The sequence below is a fragment of the Trachurus japonicus genome, chromosome 2, assembly GCF_045865225.1.
Source record: "Trachurus japonicus isolate A0001 chromosome 2, Traja_1.0".
Lineage (NCBI taxonomy): Eukaryota > Metazoa > Chordata > Actinopteri > Carangiformes > Carangidae > Trachurus > Trachurus japonicus.
Window position 1 is genome coordinate 9,218,796 of NC_140908.1, and position 11,101 is coordinate 9,229,896.

Consider the following 11,101-nt stretch of genomic DNA (forward strand, 5'->3'; position numbering starts at 1 on the left):
GACCCCAATAACCTTTAAATGTAAGATTAATAATATAAGATGGAAACAGGACTACGCTGCTGCAAATGGAACTAATACACTTCCTCTTTCCGTTACATGCTTTTCAGTTTCTTTTTTTGATAGTGACTGATGCAATATTGACCGAAGCTTAATCAGCCAGTGGTGTGAGCCTTTCTGCTCTGCACCTTTGTTTTCTTTGGAAGCAGTTAGTTGTTTGTTACTTATGTAATAGGTCATTTGATAAAATTAGAAAAAAGAAAGAAACAGAATTTGTTTCTGGGCATTACACAAAGAGTTTGGACGGTTTAAAACATAAAGAGTTAAAGTTGTACTCTGTAAGTCAGGGAGAAGATGAGTTGATATTCTATCTTTCATATTTGCAATTAATCAAATAACCCTGCAGTAAACCTGAGACTGTGTGGCTCAGCTTGTGGCATCTGCTCTCTGCTGTGCCAGGATGCTGCTTTCAACTACACTACTAGTGTGGTTAGTAAGTGGAAGTGGTAGAAAAGAAATACAGAAATCTACTTGGTATTTAAATCTATTTTTGTTCCTAAATAATTATCAGAATTACAGCTTTTTCTGAAAATATGTATATTTAATTTGAATATATTTGATATGATGATAATCCCAGGATATGCTGACCAACTTAAATAACATAAAACACGTTTTTTATTGCTGATTAATGTACATTTTGGTTGTGGCAGCTTCTCCTGAGAAGTTCTTGAACGTGTCACATGCGCTGCAGAGCATGCGGTGCGTGTGTTTGGTCAATAAAAGGTAAACAGATGGTGCGGACAACTTTACCACAGCCTTTTCCCAAACCCTTATTGAGAAATCTCCGCTGCGATTGGTCGAGCGGAACAAACAGACGCCCTCGCGGGAGCCAATGAGCGGCCACCGTGAAACTTTGGCCACGCCCCTCTCTCCGTTTGGTCCACGTGCTCCGTCACGAAAGCCGCTGTCTTTGTCGGGAGGCTGCTCACTCCGAGGTGCCGTGTTCAGGGGTCGACGTGAGCATCGGAGTCTGCAGTGATCTATTTATTTTTTCTTCTTACACATTTTTTTTTCTCCCAGCATCTCAATCTTCAGGTGAGTGGGGGTCAGACTAAAGGAGGGAGCGATGGATGGAGAGATGTAGAAGAGACGCTTTAAAACACGTGGGTTTTTTTTTTTTTTTGTCGCGTTTGGTTCCTGTGGTTCAGATGTCTGATGCAACCTTGAAACTGCGTAGTGCAGATATTTGATGCGGTGTTTATCAGCGCGTGTACTTTCGTTCATTTCCTGCTTATTTCCCTCTGATAATAAACGGAAAATGTCTAATTTCTTTATAAATGAATGACAGTGACTACGAGAGGGGTTTTCGTTGTTTTTTGTGTTTTTATTCTCCATCCATCCCTCCGGCGCTGAATCATCTTTGCAATTCGTATTGTTTGTCGTTGTTTTATATTGTAGGCTATTTATTATCAATGCTGTCATGTAGATGCTCTGTTATATTTCTATATTAGGCGTTCAAGCAGTTTGCTGATGCAATATCTGTAGGGCAGCGGCTGATCATCAATTGACCCACTATTATATCGATTATTCGCTCAATTTAATGTTGATATGTTCATCACAGTGTCCCCTCGAGCTGGAGCCTTATGTTTAAAGGTCCTACGCCTAACGATGCTTAACATATTTAGCCATTTATTATATAATATAGCCAAGAAAAGCAGCAGAAATCCACATACGAAACTGAAAGCCATTCTTTTTGGTATTTGGTATCAAATATCAAATATTTTTCAGATTAGTTCATTCATCCTTTAGTCTTTAAAATATCACACACCAGCATTAAATACTAATAGTACTGTCCAAGGGAGCTCAAGGTGTCATCTTCACATTCTTAACCCGCAAAACACTTGAGCCTGAAAGAAGGAAATGTTTGCCTTTTTTTTTTTAAAACTTTCAATTAAAAAGGGATGCCCCTTTATTAATATTATTTTAGTAGTAGGCCTAGTATTAGTATTTTTGATTGATATGTGCTTTTCAATTTTTTATTATTATCAGTTTATAGCTGTGACCTGCCAACATCCACATAAAGGTGAAAGTGGTTATTTCCATCTAAGTTTAAAGGTCACCATCATCATTAGGTTGATTTTTTTTTTTTATTAGGTGTACATGTCCAGTGTGTTTTTACGGCCAACATTCCTGCTGCTCACATGTGGCCCACCATTTGTTATGGCTGAGTGGGTATCTATAGGCTTGCTCTTCTTGTGCCGGTGACCAGCTGATACTTTGGTTGTGTTTGTTGCTGGTGGAGCAGTTATCTGAGCAACACTTGAGCCTATTTTTTTTTTTATAATAAGCTGAGATAGAATTAAAAAAAAAAAAAAAGATAGGGGGGTGTACTGCTCCGGACATACCAAGAGAGATTATAAATGTCACTACTTAAGCAGATAACCAAGTCTGATATGGTAAGAATATTACAAGGATTTTTCATTATGCTTGGTTTGATGTTGCCAGACTCAGATCAGGTGATTTGGCACTGTGTTTCCTCGTCCTGGTAGGTATTTGGGGATTGGATTTCTGGCTTAAGTGCAGCATATTAAACAAATTGAAGTTTCTCCTTCGTCAAATCCCCTTTCAAGTCTTCCCTGGCCTGCAGTGCACTCTGGGCTCCGTGCCGCATGTGCTCTCACGGAGGATCAGGTTGCCCTGTTGAACCCACGTATCACCTACACTTTCCCACATTTACCGCAGCGGTTGTAGCGAGTGTAACTTTAATTAGCTGCATGACTAGTGGTTGAGATCATCTGATGCCAGGGTGAAGTGTTAGTTCTGGGCAGGAAACAGATGTTTAACACTTAACAACTTGTGAAAGATAGTCGCTGATGAAAGATAAGCAAAACAAAACTATAGATAAAAGTTGGAGTTTCTTCTTTTTTAGCTGTCAGTGATTGCTGGAGTTGAAAGAGCCTATCTAACTCCACAGCAGATTTCTCTCCCATGCAGAGCTGTTTGCTTAAGAAGACGTGGATGGTTTACTGTGTGGACATTGTCCCAACTCGGGCCGGAGTCAAAGAGGGGCCCTGGTTTAACAGCTGGGCCCCGGTGTGTGCACTGTGCATTAGTGAAGGTTCATATGAGCTGGATGGTGGAGAAACCTAATGGATGTAGGAACAAGTCAAACAGAGATGTTGATGGGCTAAAAGCTGGGAGGAGGCAGAGTTTTAGTTCAAGATTATCATCATTTGAGAATAAATGAAGCAGAAATTGTTCATTAAAACACCTAGCAAAGGAGGAAAAAGGCCCAATACAGGTTACTACAACAATAATAATAAAGAGATGATGATACGTTTTGGCATTTAAGCTTCACTGATGATTAAAACTATTAGTTTACTGCCAGACCAGTCTTTATTATTTGGCAAACTGTGGGATGAACTGTCTTCTCCTGTCCTGAGGCTCATATAAACTCAGCTAGCTTATTGTGTAGTTAATAACCCGATTGTCTGGGTAAACAGTCAGTTACCCACTTCACAGCCCTGCTACTTTACAACCGAGCAGTGCTGAACCTCAGTTTAAGATAATGTTTGACATTTAGTTATACATTTGTGACTTTTACAAGCTAACTTACAACCAATGATTGGGTCATTTTGGGTTTACATTCACAAACAAAGATAATCTAAGACACACTGTCCGTTGGTGATGTGTCTTTACCAAGAAGTCTCATTGTTCCCTTTTCTACAGTGAGTAATAACTTCTCAGTTGTGGTTTCTACATCAGCAGCAGAATACACTTGACCAATTTTCTCATCATGACTAAGCAAATTACTGAATATGAAGTGTAAAAAAAACTCGCAGTGCAGCAAAGGATGGAAAAAGAGCGAGTGCATTGCTAAAACCCACAACTTAGCATGACAAAGCATTGCCGGCACTAACGTGACTCAGCAATAAATGAGTAAAGGAGTGGTTCGCTGTTTGTTTTCCACTAAGTCCTGCTTTTATTGCATCATACATCATTGCAGGTGGAGACAAATTTACAATACACTTCAATTGTTTCTTTGTTGATAGTATTTCTTTACACATTACAACCAGTCACCTTGGTTTGTCTGTGTTCTCCAGGGTAAGCCATGCCGTCAGTTCCCTCAACCAAAGAGTCCCCTGTGAAGGGCCCAGTGTGCCCCCACGCTGCCAAAATGCTCAACCACACCAACGGAGAGTCCAAACTGCGGGAGGGCTCCTTCCCGCTCAACGGGGTGGACAAGCTGCCCATGGTCGGCGACGGCGAGGAGACGGCCCGGACCATCCAGATCAGCACAAAGAGCACCTCTCCCGAGAGGAAATGGATCCGGCCCGACCTTCCCAGCCGCTGCACATGGAGGCTCGGGGCCACGAACTCCGACTCTCCTCACACACGAGTCCCGAGGTCAGTCTCATTTTTCAAGTCTCCGATGTTATGACATATGAAACTATTGCCCACTGAGGCGATGTAATGGACATGAGAGCTGTTGAGGCCGGGCTTAGACTCATCAGTCACTTCATTTTATTCTCTTATGTGGTCTTTAAATTTTTTTTTCCTGCTAGTGTTATATCTTTTTAAATCAAATTAAAAAATTTGATTTCATCTCATTACTTGATGTGTCCTTTTCCTTTTCACTTGTCATTCATCCGCAGCTCTTTGAACTGTGTTAATCTGAATGAAAAGTGCTTTACAAATTAGGTTGATTGATTGGATTTGCAGTGGAAGCCAGTAGCTCACCTGGTAAAGCGTTTACTGTAAAGCGTGTCATCATCTCTCTCACTGCCTCACCAACAAAAGCTTGCGTGGGATTTAAATGCATAGACAGCTTTATTATTTAGTTTGTCTAAGCCGGTGAAAACCAGTCGGGACAAATAACTGAGAAGTGACAGTTGACACGTAAATTCCTGTTCTTTGAAAAGCGAGAAAGCAACAAGTGGCAGCTCGTGCGATATTACATCACAGCGGTCGTAACAAGTAAAAACAACCATTGTGTCGTCGTGTGAATCCACGTGCGCAGACGGTGACAGTGTGTCCTCCGCTCTCTCCTCCCAGATCCCTCACCCCCACCATCCTACCCAACATCCTGCACAGGATCGGCGACACTCCCCTGGTGCGCATCAACAAGATCCCCAAAGCGTTTGGACTCAAATGTGAACTACGTGAGTCACACCCAACACTCAAGCCAAGACACATACTCAGATAAGGCAGAAGGTGTGACTGTTGGTAACATTTGACTCATTCACACCTGGGAAACTTGAAACAATGTGACAATTGCATAATTTCTCCCAAAGGGGCTTTTAATGTAACCCTGAAGCAAATATTTTACAAATGTGTCTTTTTTTTAGTGGCAAAGTGCGAATTCTTCAACGCCGGCGGCAGCGTCAAGGACAGGATCAGCCTCCGCATGGTGGAGGACGCTGAGAGGAGCGGCATCCTGAAGCCTGGGGATACTATTATCGAGCCCACGTCTGGAAACACTGGTAATTGCCTGCACGTGTTTGTACTCTGCAATGTGTGTGAGGCTACGGGGGGAGGTGCTTTTTAAATATGTTGAGTCGAAGTAATGTAAAACCTGTATGTGTGTGTGTGTTAACTTGTGTTTAGGTATTGGACTGGCCCTGGCTGCAGCTGTAAAAGGCTACCGCTGCATCATCGTCATGCCTGAGAAAATGAGCATGGAGAAGGTGAGTGAAAATGAAACTATCACCTCTGTCAGGGGTCACACAAGTCTTTTTGTGTCTCTTTCATTCTTGTAAATGTGGTGTTACATTACCTTTAATTGTCGGTGCAAGCTACTTTTAGAACGGCGGAGCAGAGCCGTGAGCTGCTCCGAGCTACACTACGGAGGCGAAAACAACTCCGTCTCGTAACGTTCTGTTATTATCTCATAGCGTGGTGAATGTGCAGGTCACAACTTGTCCACCAGAGTGTTTTGGAGTTGTTGGATTGAGTTTGATGAGGTAAACTAAGAAATCCCATTAGCCTCCGTAGCGTAGCTCTGAGCAGCTCACGGCTCTGCTCCGCCATTTTAATAATAGCTTGCACCGACAATTAAAGGTAACGAACCTACTGCTATGACTATAGGGATTAAGGCAATGGGCCAATTTGCCAAAATGTTGAACTATCCCTTTAATGTTTTATTTTGTTGCTCTCACCCAGGTGGACGTCCTGAGAGCTCTCGGAGCCGAGATCGTCCGCACGCCCACCAGCGCCCGCTTCGATTCGCCGGAGTCGCACGTGGGCGTCGCCTGGCGCCTCAAGAACGAGATCCCCAACTCCCACATCCTGGATCAGTACCGTAACCCCAGCAACCCGCTGGCTCACTACGACACCACGGCCGAGGAGATCCTGGAGCAGTGCGACGGTACGAAGACCTGAAACACTAAATAAAAAAGCACACAAAATAAAACCAACTTCTTTGTCTGAACCTGAATGAACTCTCCCGACAGGTAAAATCGACATGCTGGTGGCGGGGGCCGGCACAGGCGGCACCATCACAGGCATCGCCCGCAAACTGAAGGAAAGATGCCCCAACATCAAAGTAAGTTTTTCTCCGCCCAGAATTCAAAGAGAACAAGTCAAGTGTTTTTTCTCTGAGCTTATAACTAATCTCATAAGTTAAGCTTTTGTGATTATTTTCATGCTCCTTGAGGAAGTGGGATAACCGCTGAGCCACTTATGAATGGTGTGATTTGTCTGCAGATTGTTGGAGTCGACCCAGAGGGCTCCATCCTGGCTGAGCCCGACGAGCTTAACAAGACCGATAAGACCCAGTATGAGGTAGAGGGCATCGGGTACGACTTCATCCCCACTGTGCTCGACAGATCAGTGAGTTCCAGGAACTTTTATTTTATTCCCTCTCGCTTCTCTTTTTGTTATTCTCACCCGACCCACAACAACCGCTAATCGCAAAATGTTTCGTATCGTTTCCCCCAGGTGATCGACGCCTGGTACAAGTCCAACGACGAGGAGTCCTTCAACATGTCTCGCATGCTGATCAGAGAGGAAGGCCTGCTGTGCGGTAAGTGCTGCGCGGTGGCGGTGCATGCTTGCCAACGCCAGATGTCTGCGTGATGTGAAGTGTGAGCTAACGACAACGCTGCTTCCCGCCAACAGGGGGCAGCTCCGGGACGGCCATGGCCGCAGCGGTGAACGTCGCCAAGGAGCTGAAGGAGGGCCAGCGCTGTGTGGTCATCCTGCCCGACTCCATCCGCAACTACATGTGAGAATCCCGTCCAATAACAAGACGATGTGTTGATTCATTCGTCATTTTCCGATCCGAGTGGGGGTTTGTTCTCCCTTCGAGTCAAAACAAGCAGAAAAAATGACAATAACTGCAACAAACGAAGGACAAAATACAATGTGTAATTATTCAAGGCCTTCGTGCAATGCTGTTAGAGTTTAGTTTCCCTCTTGTATCTTTGTATCTTTGTTGTGGTATGTATGTTGTCAGTAAAGCACAATGCAACTCTGTCTCACCCTCAAGGTCCAAGTTCCTGAGTGACAAGTGGATGGTAGACAAAGGCTTCCTGAGGGAGGAGGACCTCATGGTGAAGAAACCATGGTATGTCCGTTTAGTTTGTTCTGTACATTTTGTGCTGTGTGAACAGGGCCATTGCTAGGAATTCTGGGCCCCCTGAAAGAATACTAAAGTGGGCCCCTGACTTTTCCACTTTTTTTCTTAGACTACACGTATTATCATTTTCTATTTAGCCTACTTTGTTTTGATGCTAATGCAGCATTACTATGAGTATTAGTCAGGGTCTAAGCAGAATAATTCAGTCATACAAAGATTAGACTACTGGGGTTTTTTGTGGGGCCCTACTGGGTGCTGGGCCCCTAGAATTATCATCACCTTTCTCCCCTATACAACGGCCCTGTGTGTGAATATAGTATGTGTGTTTGTGTTCAACCCTCTCATTCCTCTGTGTCCGGTGCCAGGTGGTGGAACCTGAAGCTGCAGGGTCTGAACCTGTCGGCCCCCCTCACCGTCCTGCCGACCGTCACCTGCCAGAAAACCATCAAAATCCTCAAGGAGAAGGGCTTCGACCAGGCGCCGGTGGTGGACGAGGCAGGGTGAGTGCTCCGTCTGAACAGCTGAAACACTAGTCTGCACCTGTGTGTGTGTGTGTGTTGCACCTGTTGCAGTGTCAAAGGTCTAACCAGTGTGTGTGTTTGTGTTTGTGCGTACAGGTTAATCCTGGGCATGGTGACTTTGGGGAACATGTTGGCCTCCATCCTGGCAGGAAAGATCAGACTGTCGGACCCCGTCAGCAAAGTGCTCTACAAGCAGTTCAAACAGGTCAGTAAACATCTCTTCTTTTTACTCTGTTCTTACCTCTGATTGGCTGACAGCAGCAGCCAATGAGGGAGACTGGTTCAGGGGAGCATCTCCCAGGTTGGGGAGGCTGTAAACCAACTGAAACTCAACCTCTCAAGACGTTCTTTCATTTTCATTCACAGATCCGCCTGACCGATAACTTAGGAAAGTTGTCCCGCATTCTGGAGACTGACCACTTTGCCCTGGTGGTACATGAACAGATCCAATGTAAGTACACACACACACACACACACACTTGAGCCATACCCTTGGCGCCCTCTTGTGGTAGCATCATAAAAAGACACAAAAATTGATGCATAAATCAATCATATCTTTAAAGGGGAACTATGCAAGATTTTTTACCTTAATTATTAATAAACTCATTAATTTATTAAACAGCTTCTGGGTGATTGTGATTAAATGATTGCTAAGACTAATAAGAATAAAGGCTCTTTGCCTTCCACCTAGCGTCTCTTTGCCGAAAACCAACCTTGCAAGATCAGCACCTCCACTCCAGTGTCCCAGCTCTCATCTCTGCAGCACCACAACACGGAACCTGTAATCTCTTGTTTATGACAGATAAGACTGCACAAATATTCACATCGTAACACATATATATGATATATAACGTTATTCACTGCTTCATAGATGTGCATATTTCCCCTTTAATATATGACGTATGGTATATTCATATACCTGTACATATACGTATATAAATTAATCAATCGGTGTTGTTATTCTCAACAACTCAAACTGAGTGTACACATGCGAGGTCAGTGTCTTTCTCAAGGACACTCTGTTGACTGCTGCCGTGCTGCCACACCTACATTTTTGAGCTAACATTGGTCTGGCTCAGTGGCTCGGCTTTCATCCTTCTCTGATACACGAGTGTCAAAGTCCAGCTGCAGAGCGAGCATCGCAAAGACTGTTTGTGTGTTTTCGTCCCGTCCACGACACCTAACCTTCAGGCTGTGTGTCAATACAGAGTTAAATAGGCACTGAAATTCCTAAAAAGCAGCTCAAATCAAGTTTCATAGTGTGTTTTTACATTGCTAATAAAAAATAAGCAAACTACAGACTCAGGAAATCCCATTTCACATCAACACACTGAGGAATTTCTGAATTAAAGTCTGTGAAACTGTAAAGGACAAATTCTCAAGCTGTTTTATGTTTTTCCTTGTCTCTTAAGCAGCTGTTGAACACACAGTGACCTTTGTTAAGTGCCAGATCAAAGCCGGACACAGACAGACTTTTAAATGCTGTGTAATTGATTTTATGAGCCCAGTAATAAAATAAAAAGATGGACAAAATGTGCCTGATTTTGTCCCAAGCTGCACTAAAATAGTTTGGCATAAATGTAACTAGCAGGTGGACACAGTGGAGGGAAAAGAGAGTGAATATTAGACATAAATTCTCATCACATGGACAGAAACATGACCAAGAGTGAATGCTATTCTGGCTTTATATTATTTTAGATGTGAAAATTAGTCTAAATATTCTTAATATGAGACAATAAGGCAATTTTGTTTAGTCTGCTGCCCTCAAGTGGCCAGAAAAATGAACCAATGCTGCTCTTTTTTTGGTTATCATCTAAAATAGACTATTACCAGTTGCATAATATGTTTACAGACTTATACAACTCAGTATCATTAATGATTAACAAAATTGGATGTTATTATGAAAGCAGCATAAAAACATTGCGGTTCCTTCTCATCCTCCACCAGACTTGACAGACGGCTCCCCCAGTCTGAAGCAGATGGTTTTCGGGGTGGTGACGGCCGTCGACCTGCTCAACTTCGTCACAGTACGGGAAAGGAGGGAGCGATCGATGTCGGAGTCGACTGACGAGCTGAACTGAGCTGGCAGAGACTGAAACACACGCAGGACGCTATTGTATATTTAATTCACTACAGAAACAAACAAGATGATTAGATGTGTCTGAAAGATTGAAAAAAAAAGAAAAAAAGGAAGTTTTAGTTTGAGGTTAGATTTTTTTCCAGTAAGAAAAATTGATTCTTTTTTTATGTTTTAAGTCTTAAATGAGCAATATATGTTGTCATTTAGTTATTTTGTTTTATTACTTATTTGAGGTATTTGATTTATGACTTATCTGCTTGTAGTGTTCAAAGAAATCTTTTGTAAGTTTGTAACTTATAGAGAGCTTTTTGTTTTGTATCAGGGTTTTAAATACAGGCCTCTGTGTTGCTGTTCTATTCGTCTGAAAGGAATATGATTGATTCACTGCGGCCTTGTGTACCAATCAAACAGTAGTGATAAGAAAATGGTCTATCATCCACATTCATCTGATTTATCAAGTTTTGACAAGAAGCCAGTTGCTGTATATATGATCTTTCCAGTGTTGCTCACTGTGTGTTGCTTTTTCATTTGTGTATGTGTATACAAAAAGAAATACATGTGGAGTATGATCAGATTTCTATTGAAAAAATCATTTGGTGTTATTTCCCTCTTCTGTTTCAACACAGTGCCTGTGAATTAACTGTAAAGAGACTATTTACGCTTGGCTGTGTCGAGGAGAAACATTTTGTATTTCGTTACCTTTCCTTTATGAGTATGTATGATTAAATAAAATTTAAAAGAAAGTCTGACAACTGCCGCCCCAGTTATTGGAAAGAAAATATGACAATAACAAATCACAAAGTTGCATTTCAGACCCATAGTCTTGAAGAGCGAGGAGGTATTTTTTAATATCTACCATTATATATAGTATATAAACTCACTAATTAAAATGAAATTTACTTAGTTTGGGCTTTACTCTGGTAT

At 42.5% G+C, this 11,101-nt stretch overlaps 1 protein-coding gene across 2 annotated transcripts; it reads left to right on the forward strand.

Moving 5' to 3' along the window:
• The first annotated feature begins 984 nt into the window (after positions 1-984).
• Positions 985-10,923, forward strand: LOC146990801 (cystathionine beta-synthase-like protein). 2 transcript variants are annotated; one of them, XM_085799439.1, is made up of 16 exons: positions 985-1,092; positions 4,101-4,404; positions 5,053-5,159; positions 5,346-5,480; positions 5,605-5,684; positions 6,160-6,364; positions 6,450-6,541; positions 6,703-6,828; positions 6,937-7,021; positions 7,117-7,222; positions 7,487-7,564; positions 7,942-8,076; positions 8,194-8,302; positions 8,464-8,548; positions 8,789-8,878; positions 10,045-10,923. In XM_085799439.1, exons 2-16 carry the CDS (start codon positions 4,109-4,111, stop codon positions 10,176-10,178), a joined length of 1,863 nt encoding a protein of 620 aa, XP_085655565.1. In that variant the 5' UTR covers positions 985-1,092; positions 4,101-4,108; the 3' UTR covers positions 10,179-10,923. The 2 variants fall into 2 exon arrangements, with proteins under 2 accessions (XP_085655565.1, XP_085655574.1); XM_085799448.1 differs by lacking the exon at positions 8,789-8,878.
• Positions 10,924-11,101: the final 178 nt, after the last annotated feature.

Coding starts and splice junctions, on each gene's coding strand:
- LOC146990801 (XM_085799439.1), top strand. CDS start 4,109: ATGCCGTCAGTTCCCTCAACCAAAGAGTCCCCTGTGAAGGGCCCAGTG. Junction 6,829..6,936: donor CCACTGTGCTCGACAGATCA/GTGAGTTCCAGG, acceptor CGTTTCCCCCAG/GTGATCGACGCCTGGTACAA. Junction 8,549..8,788: donor GGTACATGAACAGATCCAAT/GTAAGTACACAC, acceptor CCTTCCACCTAG/CGTCTCTTTGCCGAAAACCA.